We start from the raw sequence: 18,571 nt of genomic DNA, 5'->3' as shown, positions 1-18,571 counted from the left end.
ATTGATATTTACTATATTAGAAATTGAAACATTTAAAAATATTTATTAATTAATTTTAAAATAAACCCAGTACAAGTTTTTTTTTAATTGAAGTATAGTTGATTTACAACGTTGTGTTAAATTCTGCTGTACAGCAAAGTGATTCAGTTATACATATATATACATTTTTTTAATAGTTCTTCATTATAGTTTACCATAGGATACTGAATATAGTTCTCTGTGCTATACAGTAGGACCTTATTATTTATCCATTCTACATATAATAGCTTACATCTGCTAACCCCAACCTCTCACTCCATCCCTCCCCCAACCCTCTCCCCCGTGGCAACCCCAAGTCTGTTCTCTATGTCCATGAGTCTGTTTCTGTTTCGTAGATAGGTTCATTTGTGTCATTTTTTTAGATTCCACATATGGATGATATCATATGGTATTTGTCTTTCTCTTTCTGGCTAACTTCACTTAGTGTGATAATCTCTAGTTGCATTCATGTTGCTGCAAATGGCATTATTTCATTCTTTTTTATGGCTGAGTAGTATTCCATTGTATATCTTCTTTATCCATTCATCTGTTGTTGGACATTTAGGTTGTTTCCATGTCTTGGCTCTTGTGAACAGTGCTGCTATGAACATAAGGGTGCATGTATCTTTTTGGATTAGAGCTTTATCTGGATATATGCGCAGGAGTGGGATTGCTGGATCATATGGTAGTTCTATTTTTAGTTTTCTGAGGAACTGCCATACTGTTCTCCATAGTGGCTGTACCAACTTACATTCCCACCAACAGTGTAAGAGGGTTCCCTTTTCTCCACATCCTCTCCAGCATTTGTTATTTGCAGAGTTTTCAATCATGGCCATTCTGACTGGTGTGAGGTGGTACCTCATGGTAGTTTTGATTTGCATTTCTCTAATAATTAGCAATGTTGAGCATCTTTGCATGTGCCTATTGGCTGTTTGTATTTCTTCTTTGGAGAAAGGTCGATTCAGGTCTTTTGCCCATTTTTTGATTGAAACCCAGTACATGTTAACACAACATATTTTATGAAAAAGAATTATATATACTTGAAAATTTAGGGAGATGAGTGGCATTGTTTACATTTTGCAAATCTCTTTACTGTCTGGCTTTAACAGAGGACAGCCTCATGTAGATACATAATTGGAAATGGTAGGAGTATTTTAATGGCCTTTTCTGATAATTATGTACATATCATGCAGCCTCCGGAAAACTCCTCTGCATATGCCTGACAGAATGAAAGTGAAAATGATTACGAAAATAGTTTTGACCTCACGGACCCCCTAAAAGGACTTCAGGGAACCCTGTGGGTCCTTGGATCACACTTTGAGAACTGTTGCCTGAGTGAAACTTGCACATGTGTGCAAGGGATGTGCTAGGAGGGAGGGATGTGCTAGGTTGTTCACTGCAGCATTGCTTGTAATAGAAAAATCTGGAAACAACCCAAACATCATTCATCAGCAAGAGAATTAGTAAATGAATTACGGTTCATTCACACAATGGTGTATTTTACAGCAGTGAAAATAAGGCCTCTTTTCCTATCTTTGTACATAGGAAGTCTATGTATTAACAGAGTTCTTGCATTTTGACTGAGTAGCTCATTTGATTGGTCAAGACCAGAGTGTAAATGAGGCCATGCACAATTAGGTATGTAAGAAGTGGGCAAACAATGAACAAACCCAAAGACTGAATGAAGAGGCAAAGCCAGAGTCACCTACCTTCCTGTTGTGATTTTTGTCATGTTAAATTCTCAGGCTTGAAGCCTTTTTATTTTCTGAAGCACTTGACTTCAGCCTAATGATTAAAAGCTAACTTCCTGTTTTAAAATGATGTGTATGCCATGGCAAAATAGTTTGCAAACAGTGGGACTTAATAAACACAAGCTCACAGAGAATTCAGCAAATTTATAAAAGACCTTCTTTTTGGAATTTTGAGAGCACAGGGGCACGTGGGTTCTCTAGTTGTGGCACGTGGGCTCAGTAGTTGTGGCGTGGGCTTAGTTGCCCCATGGCACGTGGGATCTTAGTTCCCTGACCAGGGATCGAACCCACGTCTTCTGCACTGGAAGGCGGACTCTTAACCGCTGGACCACCAGGGAAGTCCCCCAAACTTATGGGTCTTGAACATAGGGGTTTTTTTCCCCAAAAAGATTTTCCCATTTTGTAGTGTCCCTGTATTGCCCACCAGTTTTTTCCCTAGCTTAACTCCCAGGGAGCGGGCAGCCAGATATGGACCCACCAGGCAGGAGACTGGAGATTTCTTCTCAGGTGAAACTTGCCCAAGGGAAATGGCTTAAGAGATAGACAGTTGAAGGTCACCTAAATAAACAGTGGGGTCTCTGCCTAGTTATCCTGCCTGAAGCCTTTTAATCAATAATCCTCTTCTCTCTCTCTCACTCACACACACACACACAGATTTTCCAATTAGCTTTTTCATGCTTCACTCTTAAATAAGGCTAATATTAAAATAATATTAAATAAAGCAAAATTCAAATAATTGAGGAAAAGTCTCTAAAAGATAGCAGCTAATACACACAAAACAATGAACTCAAAGAAAATAGAGAAATACAGAAAAGAGGAGGAAAAAAAGATATATTCTATGGTTAATCCTCAGGAAGAGAAAATAATGTATCCATGAAAAGAGAACAGGATGCTAAAAAAAAAAAAAGAAAAAAGGAGCATTTGTAAAACAATAAAGAACCCTTGGGATTAAAAATATGACAGCTCAGTAAAAGAGTTAGAAGATAAAATTTAGGAAATCTCTCAGAAAGTAAACAAACAAAACCCCCCATAACTTTTGGTTGAAATCTGGCATTTAAATGCACTTACTTTATGGATCAAAAATTATTTAGGAAGCCTTGCTTTAGGAGATCAATTTTTCAGTATTTCCTCCTCAATCAACATCTCTGGCTTCTCAGGCATGAAGAGACTCCACCCTCCCTTTCTTGTGTTTTGACTTCCAAGAGTTACTTACTTCAGGTGTAGAGGTATGTTTATGGATGAGTCCGTAAAGTCAAATGAAGGTTTCTGGCTAATAAGGAAAGTGTAACTGACTAAGAAATAGGTAAACCCATAAAAAAGTCCAGAAACAGACCCAAGTATATATTTGAATGTAATTCTTGATAAAATTAGCATTTCAAATCAAAGGAGAAAGGAAGGGCTATTCAGTAAATGGTACTGAGACAATTGACTAAACACCATCTTCCATTTGGGAAAGCCATTTAAATTATACTGCTACCTCACTCCTTACTCCAAAATAAGTTCCAGATGAATAAAAAACTCAATATAAAACATGAAACCATAAAAGTATAGAAAGAAAATATAGGTGAATATGTTTATCATCTTAGAATGAGGAAGGCTTGTCTAAGCATGCCATGAAATATAGAAACTGTGAAGGCAAATACTGATAAATTTGAGTACATAAAATTTTTAAATTTCTATAAAAGAATAAACATATTTAAAAGGCAAAATAAACTAATAAAAATAATTTCAACATGTATGATAGATAATTGGTTAATTTCCTTAATGTACAAAGTGTTCTCACAAATGAATAAGAAAAAAAAAAAACCCACCCAAATGTATCAGTCAGGATCCAGTCAGAAAAACAGAAACCATATGCTAGGTAATTCAAACAGGGAAAATTAATGCATCTGGTTACACGGATGTTGGAGGGCCAAAAGACAATTGGGTAATAGATTCAAAATTAATACCATAGAGAGTTAATAATGTTAATTTATAAAGAGCACCTACAAATCAAAAGGAAAAAAACCAACAACTTCACATGAAAATGGGCAAAGTATACGAAAAGTCATAGTTAAGAAAATACAAATGGGGGACTTCCTTGGTAGTCCAGTGGTTAAGAATCTGCCTTCCAATGCAAGGGACTCGAGTTTGATCCCTGGTCGGGGAACTAAGATCCCACATGCCGCGGGGAAACTAAGCCTGCGTGCCACAACTACTGAGCCCATGTGCTCTAGAGCCCACGCGCCACACCTAGAGAGAAGCCCACACGCCTCAGCGAAAGATCCTGTGTGCCTCAACTAAGACCTGATGCAGCCAAATAAATTAATTAATTAGGGAGGTGTGTGGCACTCCCTCAGCTGAACTTTGGGGGCAAATAAGTGGGGCCTGCTGGGAACAGGACTTCTAAAACAACAAATATGTCTGGAAGGCTGTGGTCCAAGGCCATTTTTGCTGGCTATAAGCGGGGTCTACGGAACCAGAGGGAGCACACAGCTCTCCTGAAAATTGAAGGTGTATATGCTCGAGATGAAACTGAATTCTATCTAGGCAAGAGATGTGCTTATGTGTACAAAGCAAAGAACAACAGAGTAACTCCTGGTGGAAAACCTAACAAAACCAGAGTAATCTGGGGAAAGATAACTCATGCTCATGGAAACAGTGACATGGTTTGTGCCAAATTCCGAAGCAACCTTCCTGCTAAGGGCATTGGACACGGAATCCATGTGATGCTGTACCCTTCAAGGATTTAAACTTACTGAAAAGTAAATAAATAAAAGTGTGGATTTGTTCCCGTGTATTTTTGTTAAATTAATTAATTAATTAATTACTTTAAAAAGAAAATACAAATGGGTTTTAACACATGAAAAGATGCTCAACCTCATTCAAAAGAAAATAAGTAAAAATTAAAACTATAATGAGATGATATTCTTCATTTATCATTTTGGAAAGATCAAAAGCCGTTAAAAACAACAAGTACTGACTCAGAACCATCCAAAATAAATGAAGTGGAAAAAGCAAGTTGCAGAATGGTGTGACAATTTGTGTCCCAAAAAAGGGAGAATAAGAATATATATTTACAATACATACAAGCACATATATAATAAACACTATATATGCACACACTATATATGCACACACACATACATACATACATACAATAATAATCTCTGGAAGAGTAGAGAAGGAAAAGTGCTAATTGTTGTTTTTGTCTGCAGGAAGGGGACCTGGAGAAAGGGGAACTTACTTTTTACAGAATACCCTTTATTTATTTGTATTGTGGTCAAATACATGTAACATAAAATTTACCATTTTAAATATTTTAGAGTGTACAATTCAGCAACATTTAGTACATTCACAATGTTGTGCAGCCATCGCCACTATCTAGTTACAGAACATTTTCATCACCCCAACAGGAGACCCCATACTCATTAGCAGTCACTTCCCACCCGCCCTTTCCCCCAGACCCTGGCAACCACTAACCTGCAGATAAGAAAATCTCTATGGATTTGCCTCTTCTGGATATTTCATATAAATGGAATAATATAATATGTGGCCTTTTGTGTCTGGCTTCTTTCAGTTAGCATAACGTTTCAAGGTCCATCCAAATAGTATCATGTATCAGTACTTCATTCCTTTTTATGGCTGAATAATGTTCCACTGTATGAATATACCACATTTTGTTTATCTAGTGTCAGTTGATGACATTTGGGTTGTTTCCACTTTTTGGCTATTGTGAATAGTGGTGCTATGAACATTCGTGTATAAGTTTTTATTTGAACACCTGTTTTCAGTTTGCGGGGGTATAGACCCAGGAGTGGAATTTCTGGGTCATATGATAATCGCTGAAAACTCTGTAGTGACTTTATTTTTTTTTAATTAATTAATTTATTTATTTATATTTTGGCTGAGTTGGGTCTTCATTGCTGCCGGCAGGCTTTCTCTAGTTGCAGCAAGCGGGGGCTACTCTTCATTGCAGTGCGCGGGCTTCTCATTGCGGTGGCTTGTCTTGTTGCGGAGCACAGGCTCTAGGCGCGTGGGCTTCAGTAGTTGTGGCTCGTGGGCTGTAGAGCGCAGGCTCAGTAGTTGTGGCGCATGGGCTTAGTTGCTCCGCGGCATGTGGGATCTTCCCGGACCAGGGCTTGAACTACACTGGCAGGCAGATTCTTAACCACTGCGCCACCAGGGAAGTCCCTGTAGTGACTTTTGAATGTTGTACCACATGCATATATTACCTAATCAAAACTTGACTATTGTAATAAAAATAACTAAGTAGAGACAAATGTATTGTTTTATAATCACATTTCGGCAGCTCTGCAAAATCAGCATTGGATCAGTTAATGGCCTCACAGTCCTAAAAGAAACTGAGGTGTAGAAAGTTAAAATATAATCTAATTTTAAAATATGACTCATAGAACCAGTAGGTCTTCAGGCTACAAATGTTCCCCATCATTAAATGTTCCAGCAGCATTGCCCTGGTGAGCATGGAAAGGGCTGTGAGAATGTTTTCTAAATCCATTTAAGAAAAGGTAAAGCGGTAATTAAAGTTGGCTTCAACCCTGTGATTGTTTGCTGCCTGGACTCTCAGTGGGAGCCTTGGCTCCTGCAACACCACCGATGTCCTCTAGGGGGCGATCCCCAGAGAGACTGGAGTTCCTGGCGTTGCTCTGCGCTGGTGACAGGGGAGTGTTCATCCCGCAGAGCTTTCACAAAGACAAGGAGAGGGAACGCTGTGACAAAGAACCAGCGCTGGAAGGACACTTGGCAAACATACTTCTCAAGCCCTTTATTTTTAAACAAGGAGGCTGAGACCCAGAGTGGCTGCTGATAGTCACACAGACTTTAAACACCAAGTCTGGAAACTTCTGCTATGTTGCTTTGTGAAGTGCGGGGAGAGTGGGTTGCCAGGTCTGATAGAGCTAAGTTTGGATCCCTCCTCCTTCCCTCTCTCTACTCCCCAGTCCACCCAACTCCCACCACTTAACTTAAATGTGTGACCTAGGGCCAGTTAACTTTTCTGAGCCTGCTTCATTATCTGTATAATGGGGATAATAGCATGAAGAAAGAAATGATGAAGGAAGGGGAAAATGATATCATGTATGTATAGGACCTTGCTTACTCTTGGTGCCTATTGGTTCTCGATAAATATTTGTCATGTGAATGAGCATGTCCCTCCTCTAGCCCTCTAGAGGCAATGCTTCCGCTGCCCAAATAAATTTTTATTGATGACATTTTAGGCAGTATCCTTACGGACTTTCTCACATCTAGAAAGCTGACCTTGGGAGGGAAAGGAAAGGAGAGTTTGGGGTGGTAGCGTCGCTCCTGTTGGGGTGAAAAGCTCCTTCGTGAAGCCTGAGCAGCCCCAGTTACTGCCCTGCTCTGCTGCCAGCACTTGGACGCCTGCACATCTGTCAGCCAGAGGTCTCCAGAGCTCCCAGGTCCTGACAGACTCTGCCGGAAAAGTGGGGTCCCTAGTGAGGGCAACAGAGTCAAATCCCCCTCGGCCCAGTTTCTGCCTCCCCTTCCCCAGTGCTCAGACAAAAGACCCAATTTGGCTATTTCAAGTAATACTAATCAAACTGTTTTATGGGAGCTGTTGTTTATGCCTGGCTATAAATGATCATGCATATCAGCAAACACATCAGAATAATGTGGTGATAAATTTTAGTTGGTTGCATTATAAAATTCAGGTCATGTTTTCTCAGTCTTCATAATTTATATGGTACAAACAATTTTTTTCAATTAGGTAATAAGTTGTAAGTCTCACAGTTTGGGTCGGGGGGAGGGAACGGGGGGATGGGCTAAAATATATTTTTTCATTATAAAAAATGTTGCTGTAATATACAAAATGGGGGAAATAGAGAAAAGAAAGTCTCCCATAATTCCATCATTCAACCACTGTTAGTGTTTTTCAGTAGATTTTTAAAAGATTTTTTAAATGCACTTTTTTTTTTTTTTTAAAATGCACTTTTTACAGAGTTGTAACCAGGCTAACATTTCTTTCCCTTGGCAGTGAAAGTGCAGAGTCCTAACCACTGGACTGCCAGGGAATTCCCCAGGCTAACATTTCTCATTAGAAAAATTTGGCTTCCTCAGTGCCTCGCAATGCCTCAGTTCCTTCCCATTCATTCATCAAACATCTCCTAAATGCCTACTATGTGCCCAGCACTGGGGTGCAAAGATGAATTAGACAGGGTCCTTGCTAGGATATTGTTCCTTCTCCTGTCACAGCTTCTTCAGTTTGTTTATGTATCTGCTAAATGGTGCTATTCATTGGGGGGAAGCCCTCAAAAGAAGAGGACACTGATGTATTAAAGGCAGGGTAGGGGAGTGTGTCTGGTGAGGGCAAGGAACAGCAAAGAGCCTGGCATAGCCAGAAAAATAGGAAGTGCTCAGTGAGTACTTGCTGAGTGAATGAATTATCCCAGCATGCAGTGCAAACACTTTGGTTTAGTCCTTAGGGTGCCACAGTAGCTCTCAAATTGTATCTCTCTCTGCCTCCTTTCTTTCAGGTTTTCAAAAATGTTATCTGTGCAGAGGTTATCCTCTTGAAATCTCTGGCCAACTTTTTAAGATCTCATTCCTCCCACTATCCTCCTCTAACCTCACTTTCCATTTAACTGAGAATTTGTCCCTGACTTTGAGTTTTCCTCTTCTGGGTCACTTGCTTGGGTCTCTGTATCCTTCTTGGTCTAATGTGCCCAGTGCATAGAACTATACCTGTTAAATTGAGTGATCAGTTAAAGATTTCTTGAATGAGTCAATGCATTTACCCTTGTGAGTTTCATCAATCCTTTTGCCATCCCTCTTTCTTTAGGCTTAATTTACTTGTGCTTTTTTTTTATTATTAATTTTTATTTGAGTATAGTTGCTTTACGATGTTGTGTTAGTTTCTGCTGTACAGCAAAGTGAATCAGTTATACGTATACATATATCCCCTCTTTTTTTGGATTTCCTTCCCATTTAGATCACCACAGAGAATTGAGTAGAATTCCCTGTGCTATACAGTAGGTTCTCATTAGTTACCTATTTCATACATAGTAGTGTATCTATGTCAATCCCAATTTCCCAGTTCATCCCACTCCCCTTCCCCTCTTGGTATCCGTAAGTTTGTTCTCTACATCTGTGTCTCTATTGCTGCTTTGCAAATAAGTTCATCTGTACCATTTTTCTAGGTTCATCTGTACCGTTTTTCTAGATTCCCCATATAAGTGATATTATATGATATTTGTTTTTCTCTTTCTGACTTACTTCACTCTGTATGACAGTCTCTAGGTCTATCATGTCTCTACAAATGACCCAATTTTGTTCCTTTTTATGGCTGAGTAATATTCCATTTTATATATGTACCACGTCTTTTTTTTTATCATCGTTATTGGAGTATAATTGATTTACAATGGTGTGTTAGTTTCTGCTTTATAACAAAGTGAATCAACTATACATATACATATATCCCCATATCTCTTCCCTCTTGCGTCTCCCTCCCTCCCACCCTCCCTATCCCAACCCTCTAGGTGGTCACAAAGCACCGAGCTGATCTCCCTGTGCTATGCGGCTGCTTCCCACTAGCTATCTATTTTACATTTGGTAGTGTATATAAGTCCATGCCACTCTCTCACTTTGTCCCAGCTTACCCTTCCCCCTCCCCGTGTCCTCAAGTCTATTCTCTAGTAAGTCTGCCTCTTTATTCCTGTCCTGCCCCTAGGTTCTTCATGACCATTTTATTTTTTATTTTTTTAGATTCCATATATATGTGTTAGCATACGGTATTTGTTTTTCTCCTTCTGACTTACTTCACTCTGTATGACAGACTCTAGGTTCATCCACCTCACTACAAATAACTCAATTTTGTTTCTTTTTATGGCTGAGTAACATTCCATTGTATATATGTGCCACATCTTCTTTATCCATTCATCTGTTGATGGACAGATGCTTCCATGTCCTGGCTATTGCAAATAGGGCAGCAATAAACATTGTGGTATATGACTCTTTTTGAATTATGGTTTTCTCAGGGTATATGCCCAGGAGTGGGATTGCTGTGTCATATGGTAGTTCTATTTTTAGTTTTTTTAAGGAACCTCCATACTGTTCTCCATAGTGGCTGTATCAATTTACATTCCCACCAACAGTCCAAGAGGGTTCCCTTTTCTCCACACCCTCTCCAGCATTTACTGTTTGTAGATTTTCTGATGATGGCCATTCTAATCAGTGTGAGGTGATACCTCATTGTAGTTTTGATTTGCACTCTCTAATAATTAGTGATGTTGAGCAGCTTTTCATGTGCTTCTTGGCCATCTGTATGTCTTCTTTGGAGAAATGTCTATTTAGGTCATCTGCTCATTTTTTGATTGGGTTGTTTGTTTTTTGATAATGAGCTGCATGAGCTGTTTGTATATTTTGGAGATTAATCCCTTGTCGGTTGCTCATCTGCAAATAATTTCTCTGATTCTGAGGATTGTCTTTTTGTTTTGTTTATGGTTTCCTTTGCTGTGCAAAAGCGTTTAAGTTTAATTAGGTCCCATTTGTTTATTTTTGTTTTTATTTTCATTGCTCTAGGAGGTGGGTCAAAAAAGATCTTGCTGCGATTTATGTCAAAGAATGTTCTGCCTATGTTTTCCTCTAAGAGTTTTATAGCGTCCAGCCTTACATTTAGGTCTTTAATCCATTTTGAGTTTATTTTTGTGTATGGTGTTAGGGAGTGTTCTAATTTCATTCTTTTACATGTAGCTGTCCAGTTTTCCCAGCACCACTTATTGAAGAGACTGCCTTTTCTCCATTGTATATTCTTGCCTCCTTTGTCATAGATTAGGTGACCATAGGTGTGTGGGTTTATCTCCGGGCTTTCTATCCTGTTCCATTGATCTACTTGTGCTTTTTTTGAACTCATGTGAGTTACTATCTGTTTTTCACTCAGTCTGTTCCTTTCCCCAGGAGAGGGGCCACGTGCTACCTCCCAGGGGTGTCTCCTTGCATACCAGCCTCTTTTGGACTTAAAGAGGATGGAGATCTTTTAGGGAAGGGAAGAGAGAATGTCTGCCTGCCTGCCTGCCTACCACCCAGCACTCAGAAGAGTAAGCCCAAACTCTCATGCCTTGGACTTTCCCCAGCTCCACCCCAAGAGTCTATCAGAGTGTGAATCTAGAAGCCATTTACATGAGTTCCCCATGGGAACAAGAAGCTACAAGAAGGCAGGCAAGGAGTAAGGGCTCTAATTTAAGATTAGAACACATAAGATTCACATGTTCTAGTCAAATCCATATTTATAAAAAAAAAAATCCAGATTTATCATTTTCAACCATGTGGTGATGCCTGTTTCACACCACACCAAAATGTCTTTATGGGGCTATCATAGAGAAACAGGATAGAAACCCTGGGCTGGGGATGAGGAGACCTGGTTCTCTTCCTGTCTTGGCTTCTTTTTTATTAATTTTAATTTTAGTTTATTCAGCTTTATTAAGGTATAACTGACAAATGTATAAGACATTTAAAGTGTCCATGGTGGTGATTTGATATGTGTATGCATTGTGAACTGGTTTGGCCTCTCTAGGTGTCAGTTTCCTCATCGGTAATAGGATGACTGGACTACAGGATCTCCAAAAGTCATTCAAGTGCCAAGATCCTAATCCAGGATCCTGTCTCCAAGGGAAAGACTGCCACCTGGCATTCAAATCTTCCCACCACGACAACTGTGCAGACTAGTATCACCCTCACCCACAGACACACAACACTGTCCTATCACAGGGAACTCAGTTTTGGACAGGCTGCTGGTGCACAGAAGGAAGTAGTAGATCAGCTTATTCAAGGGAACTCAGCCCTGAGAAGAGCTGATGGCCCTGCCCAAAGTCTCAGGAGGCTGAAACGTATCAAAACTCCCATTTAGTAATGTGTACCGAGAACCACAGGTGCCACGTGGAGGACATTGCTGTTCCCATCCCACCCTTCTCCACCCCACTCTAAATCCTGTCCCCTTCACCCGTTTCCAGGATGGCTGCCCCTGGAAACCAAGGTACAATCAGAAGGCTGTTCGGCAAGTGTGAGTGTCTCTGTGACAGGCAGGGCTCCCTGGTCCTCTAGAGGCCTGCCCTCCTAGGCCTCTGTCCCCCCAACCCTCAGTGCCAGAGACACACTGGCCAAGTTCCTTTGGAAATGCCCTGTCTCTGTGCTCCTGGCTGCTTTTCCTATTTTTGATTACTCAGGTTCCCATTAAAGTGTGGGGAGGGCTTTGGGGACGTTCTCTAGTAGATGCTAATTTAGCATAAATGAGGTTGGAGGAGCTGATTTCCTGGGAAGTGTCTGACTTTATTAGTTGGGAAGGGTGTGGCCCACCTCCTACAGGGCCTGGGGCTGCCCCCTTTTGCCACCCCTCCCCACCACTCTTTCCTCAGAATCCTTTCAGTCCTTGCCAACCCCTCTGACCTCCTTGCAACCAGGCCCAGGTTGCAAGGAGGTCATTTTTGTCTTCCAATGGGAATATTCTAGTAGGCGTCTCCCCAGATATCCACTCTAGGGTGTCCAAGGCAAAAGTAAGAGCTTCAAAAATGTGTATAGGATAAAGTTGGTGACCCATGTTTATAGGAACCTTCTTTATGAATGGCAAGAGTTACATGTTCTACACATATTATCTCAACCATTCTTTACCACTCTATGGGGTGGGCACTATGGTAACCCCCATTTTACAGGTTTTGGACCTAAGCGGTTCAGAGAGAGTACACCGCTTATCCAAGATCACACAGTTAGTAAGAGGTGGAGGGGCGCTCGAACTCAGTTCTGTCCATTGCCAAAGCCAAGGCTCTGTCCATCAAGTCACTGTCTTCAAGGGCCAAACATTTGTTGAGAACCTACTATGTGTAAAACCCTGGGGCCAGTACTATGATAAATATCCAGATGAATGAGGATGGGTAGCTCTTGCATTCCAGGGAGACAGTTTCTAACTGGGAGGTAGTATAAATGTGAGGAATTCTGTTCCAAAGCAGATTGCAATAAGTGCTGTCTCTAAGGACAAGCAGAGTCCCATGGGAACGTGGATAAAGGAGGGAGATTAATCCATGCTGTGTGTGTGTGAGAGAGGGAGAGAGAGAGAGGAGGAAAGAAGAGAGGAAGAGGAGAAGGAGGGAGTGGGAGAGAGAGAGAAAATATGAATGAGATGGGTGCTGGGCAGAATTTTTCTAAACATGGGCTTTGTGTTGCGCCTCGTGGGTTGGAGGGCTTCCACAGGCTGGAGTGAAAGAGGCTGAACAAAGAGCTTGAGCGAGAAGCCAGGGCGAGAGCACTGAGAATCTGCTCAGCAGTCAGGCCCATGTAGTAGGTGGAGAAGCAAGGCTGGCAGGTCAGTCAGGAACAAATTAGGGGAAACTTGATGCCACGGAAGGGTCTAGGCTTGCTTCTGGGAGCATTGGGCAGCTGCTGACAGCTTCTAATAGAGCACAGGCAGGAAGTGATGATGCAAGTTTGCAGTGAGATCTGGCAGTGGGAGGTGGGGATGTGGCCTTTGCGTGGTTCCTCCCTTCTTTGGCCAACACCCACTGCCAGGCTGGCCACTCAGCGGGGACACGAAGAGAACTGGTTCCAGCCTTGCAAGCTCCCAGTATCAGCACAGGCTGAGCGCAAGGCCCCTTCAAGGCCTATGGGAGGGGTTCAGAGAAGGGAGTGTCCTGATTTTTTTTTGGCTGTCGGGGAAGGTGTGGTCCAGTAGGAAACATTGAGGGTCCTGGGGTAGGAGGAGATGGCGGGCATGGGTAGGGGAAATGGAAAGGAAATGTATTCTGAGACACGGTGAAGAAGTCTTTTCAACTCAGCCAAAGCAGAATAAGTGCCCTCACCCCTTACAAATTCAGGCTAATTTCTGACTTTGAAAATCTTTTTTAAGGAAGTACAGATGAATTTGTCTTTCAAGTGCTGTAAAAACTCAATGAAATCCAGAAACCAGTTGCCAGGCCATTCAATTCACCAGAATTATTTTTTTGATTCAGTTATAAGAAAAAGTGGTAAATGACTATAGCCAAGTTAATATCAGGACGTTGGGCTTCCCTGGTGGCGCAGTGGTTAACAACCCGCCTGCCAGTGCAGGGGATACGGGTTCGAGCCCTGGTCCGGGAAGATCCCACATGCCGCGGAGCAACTGAGCCCGTGTGCCACAACTACTGAGCCTGCGCTCTAGAGCCCATGAGCCACAGTTACTGAAGCCCGCGTGCCTAGAGCCCATGCTCCGCAACAAGAGAAGCCACCGCAATGAGAGGCCCGCGCACTGTGATGAAGAGTAGCCCCCGCTCGCAGCAACTAGAGAAAGCCTGCTCGCGCAGCAACAAAGACCCAGTGCAGCCAAAAATTAATTAATTAATTAATTAATTTAAAAAAATCAGGATGCAGTAATAACCAAAATGGGAAAAGAATTTGAAAAAGAATAGATACCTTTGTATGTATAACTGAATCACTGTGCTGTACACCTGAAACTAACACAACGTTGTAAATCAACTATACTCCAATATAAAATAAAAGATTAAAAAAAAATCAGGATGCATTTTCTACAAGATTAACGAAGAGTAGCCCCCGCTTGCTGCAACTAGAAAAAGCCCGAGCGCAGCAATGAAGACCCAGTGCAGCCAAAAATAAATTAAAAAAAAAAAAAAGCAGCTAGTTTAGCTCACAACTCAAAAAAGTGCTTTAAAAAAAAAAATCAGGATGTCAACCATAAAACTACCCACTGTGGATGACCACAGGCAGAATCAGCGGTGCACGCAGAAGGTGACAGTCTAGGACCCATTCGAGGGGAATGGGGGAGGCAAGCCTGCCTCTGTAGCCATCTTTCTCCAGGAGAACCAGCTCATGCATCCTGCACACAGGAAGGGCCGAACGAGAAGCATGAAAAAATCCTTTTGCAGCTTGGCTTTGCACAGACTCTGGCAAGCGACGAGCACGCTGATGTCAGGAGCTGCCCAGAGGACTCTGTGTTGCTGGACAAATGTGTCACCTCTCTAGGACCAGTTTCCTCCTCTGTGAAACTTCTGGCCCTTCCAGTTCTCTCATCATTCTGCCCTAAGGGCTCTCAGGGTAATCTTCCACGAAGCCTTGCTGATTCTGAGCTCCATTTCCAGCCTGAAAGCACCAGCCGCTCCACAGGAAACTGAGAAAGGCCAAAAGGGCTCTAAAGCCCTTTCCTTACTTTTCCACTATTGTTCTTCAGATGGTAATAATGTGAAATACCTTTTTTCTCCTGCTGCTGCCAATTTATAACTGGGTCAACCACAGCAGAGCTTTCTAGATGATGGAATTATAAAATATGCTTATAACCTTTGGTGTGATTACATAAATGCGTAAATTATGGGTGTTGGCAACTTCAGAAAATGGTTCTGATCATGACATGTGGATCCCTGTTCTCCCTTTCCAAACATTAAGTATTTGGCTAAGGGAGACAGAGCAGGGGAATCTCCATTTTGGAAGCAGCTATTATTAAAGTATTTGTTTGTTTATTTATTTATTTATGGCTGTGTTGGGTCTTCGTTTCTATGCGAGGGCTTTCTCTAGTTGTGGCAAGCGGGGGCCACTCTTCATCGCGGTGCGCGGGCCTCTCACTATCGCGGCCTCTCGTTGCGGAGCACAGGCTCCAGACGCGCAGGCTCAGTAGTTGTGGCTCACGGGCCTAGTTGCTCCGCGGTATGTGGGATCTTACCAGACCGGGGCTCGAACCCGTGTCCCCTGCATTGGCAGGCAGACTCTCAACCACTGCGCCCCCAGGGAAGCCCTGGAAGCAGCTATTATTTTTCCTATTTCATAGACACAGGCTCCAGAGAGGTCAGGCTGCTGGCCCAAGGTCACACAGCAGGCCAGTGGCAGAAGCAGGACCCCAGCCGGATTGGACCCAAAGACTTGCTTCTTTACAGTGCATCAGACACCTCATGGAAGGGTCTGGGACTATGAAAATTTATGTTCTGGTTGTGTGAGAAATTCATTTTCTGGTTAGCTGGATATTCCTGAGAGCTGAATTGTCAGGTTAGGTTAGGTAGGTTAGGAGTGGGGAAGGCGGAGATGGAGGTTCTCTAAGCCTAGGATTCTTTTCCCCACCAAAATCCTACTTCTTAAAGTGTATGAGCCTCTCCCTCTCAGTGGTTTGCAAGCTCCTCATGGACACAGTCTCAGAGGTCTGGTCATGATTATGGTGTGGGGCAGTCACATCTGCATTCGAATCTCTCCTATTTGGTTCTTTTTTTTAAAAATATTTATTTATTTATTTGGCTGCACTGGGTTTTAGTTGCGGCCGGCGGGATCTTCGTTGCAGCCTGTGGGCTCTTAGTTGTGGCATGCAGGATCTAGTTCCCCAACCAGGGATCAAACCCAGCCCCCTGCATTGGGAGCATGGAGTCTTAACCACTGGACCACCAGGGAAGTCCCTCTCCTATTTGGTTCCACCTAGGTGTGTGCTGTGGTTTTCATTTGCATTTCCCAGATGACTAATGCAGTCGAACATCTTATAGATGTTAATAATTGTTAGTGGTACCTTTATTTCCTCTGTCTTATCTCTCATCTTTCTGCATCTTTGCACCCTTATCCCCTCTCCCAGGACCTGGCAAAGTGCAACCCTGAAAGAGTCCCGAGTCCTGGGAACCCAGATTTCTCTATGATGGCAGTTCTCTGCTCCAGAGAATCAGCTGCCCTTTAATGTCTTTCTGCCCTCCTTGCCAGCCTCACCTCTCAGCTTTCTACCTCCTTGCACATGACTCTCCAGCCAGACTGGCAGTCTCAGACCCTCTCTGAGTCTCTGAGCATTTGCAGGTACAGTTCCCTCTGCCTGGGATGCTATGACCCCCTCCCCCACTCTACCTGGTTAACTTCTTTTTTTTAATTTTTTGATTTTTTAAAATTTTTGTTTATATTTCAATAAATTTAACCAGAACAAACATAACATAGGGGTAAAAAAAAGATTACAAAAACTTAAACTACATCTTGACGAAGACCTGTAGGAAATAATGTGCAAACCAACGCTGGTTCCCAGATACACTTTGCATTAACTTTTTTTTTTTTCACACACACACACTGTATTTTATTTTTCCAAGAGATAAATAAACTGACACCAAGCATTGTAAATGGATGACCACAACAAAAGCAGCAATGATTGCAATTACTAAACATGAAACACACTCATACTGTGTCATAATATTGACATTCAGTCCAGTAATCCTCCACTGTAACAGGTACTTGGTTAACTTCTATATACCATTCAAGTCTCAGATCATATGTCACTTCCTCCAGGAAGTCTTGCCTGATGCTTCCCCCACCCTCACCCACTAGCCTGGGTTAGTTGCCCCTTGTTTGTGGCTAAGCAACATCCTGTACTTCCCTTCATAACACTTATCACACTGGGTTGCAATTGCCTCTCTGCCGGTCTGTTTCTCTTGCTCCCTTCCTCATCCCTTTGAGGATGAGACTTCGTGTTGTTTCACTTTTATATCCCATGAGCCTTGGGCATCAGTAATATTTGTTGAATGAGCAATCTGGCCTGGATGCCTTTAAAAAGGATAAAAATCTGCCCTTCTGGCCAGCTATCCTAGAATCAATGATTTCAGGCCATCATCCTTCATCCCCCACATCAACCCTCCTATTTGACAAGGTCTCAAGGAAATGGACATTTATTGAGTGTCTACTGTATACCAAGCACCAAGCCAGGCCCTTTTTGTGTGAAGTCATTTTCACAATTTAAAGGCTTAAGACTCCATGTCTAGACAGCACTTTGAAATTCAGAGGCTCTGATGTCCAGTCAGTCAATGAGCAAAGGGGAAAGGAGTGATATTACACTTTCCATCTTGACAGTGGCAAAGAGATGTCAACAGAGGAGGCCCCCATGTAGTGCAGAGCTCTAAGTCCCTGTAATTTGTTGGGTAAATGAACAAATAGTTGTAGAGGAAGCACAGAAAGAAAGAGCAGACTGGAAGCCTAGAAGACCCAACATTTCTTTCTGACCTAATATATTTCCCCCACGTGTTGATAAACAAAACTAGACACTGAAGTATTTTTGTCATGGGCAGCTGTCCACAGTGCCAGCCAAGGCTGATCCTTGTGATTTCTGCTCACTCTATTGACTAAAAATGACTGCACCCAGCTATAAAGGGAGCTGAGAACTTTCTTTTCTGAAACCAGGAGGAAAAGAAAACAGATTTGGGGTGAACAGTTAGCAGTCTCTGCTGCGGGATACAAGGACGGTCTTGCCTCTGCCAGCGTCACTGGGTGGCCCTGAGCTATCACAGGATAAATGGATGTTCACTCTAGAACGGCCCTTGGGGATCATCCAGATTCAACTCCCTGATTTTACAAATGGGAGACTGGGGCCCAGAGAGAAAAGTGACTCCTTGACTCGTCAAAGAGTTGTTTGGTGCTAGAGCCATTTGGTTTTGCTTAATTGGTCAGTGCTTTAGCTGCAAAGTGGGTCTTTAAACAAGAAAACCTTCTCATCTCCTTCATAAAAGTGCTGTGAAGTTCACATTTCAATGATAAAGAAGAAAGCATTAAAAGCAATAGAAGAAAGCAATACAAATTAAGATGTTGATGATACAATGATTGTTACAATGGTACTGAACATAAATGATCCTTTCTTTAGTTACTTAAAAGGCTCTTCTGTGTCCTGTGGTCCTTAAGAGTCTTCTTCCTTGTTAGGAACTTCAGCTACCCCCATAAAATATGGCAAAATTATTTAGCTGGCCATGTGTGTGAGGGGTGAAAACCACCTTTGATAAAAGAGCAATTACTAATTATGTAAATTTATGCAATTATTTATACCTTCTTTGAGCTTTAGTTCTTTCATCAGTAAAAAGGAAATGATAATACCTCCAACTAAA

At 42.0% G+C, this 18,571-nt stretch overlaps 2 protein-coding genes across 4 annotated transcripts in view; both read left to right on the top strand.

Annotated features, from left to right (window-relative positions):
* Positions 1 to 18,571, top strand: part of USP3 (ubiquitin specific peptidase 3) — a 222,372-nt gene that overhangs the window by 104,008 nt on the left and 99,793 nt on the right. The window lies entirely within an intron of this gene.
* On the top strand, positions 4,139 to 4,501 carry LOC132360431 (large ribosomal subunit protein eL33-like). The gene has a single exon (XM_059915513.1). It carries the CDS (start codon positions 4,169 to 4,171, stop codon positions 4,499 to 4,501), a length of 333 nt encoding a protein of 110 aa, XP_059771496.1. The 5' UTR covers positions 4,139 to 4,168.

This window comes from Balaenoptera ricei, chromosome 2 (genome assembly GCF_028023285.1).
Source record: "Balaenoptera ricei isolate mBalRic1 chromosome 2, mBalRic1.hap2, whole genome shotgun sequence".
NCBI lineage: Eukaryota > Metazoa > Chordata > Mammalia > Artiodactyla > Balaenopteridae > Balaenoptera > Balaenoptera ricei.
This window is presented reverse-complemented; position numbering and strand designations above follow the sequence as displayed.

Coding starts and splice junctions, on each gene's coding strand:
- LOC132360431 (XM_059915513.1), top strand. CDS start 4,169: ATGTCTGGAAGGCTGTGGTCCAAGGCCATTTTTGCTGGCTATAAGCGG.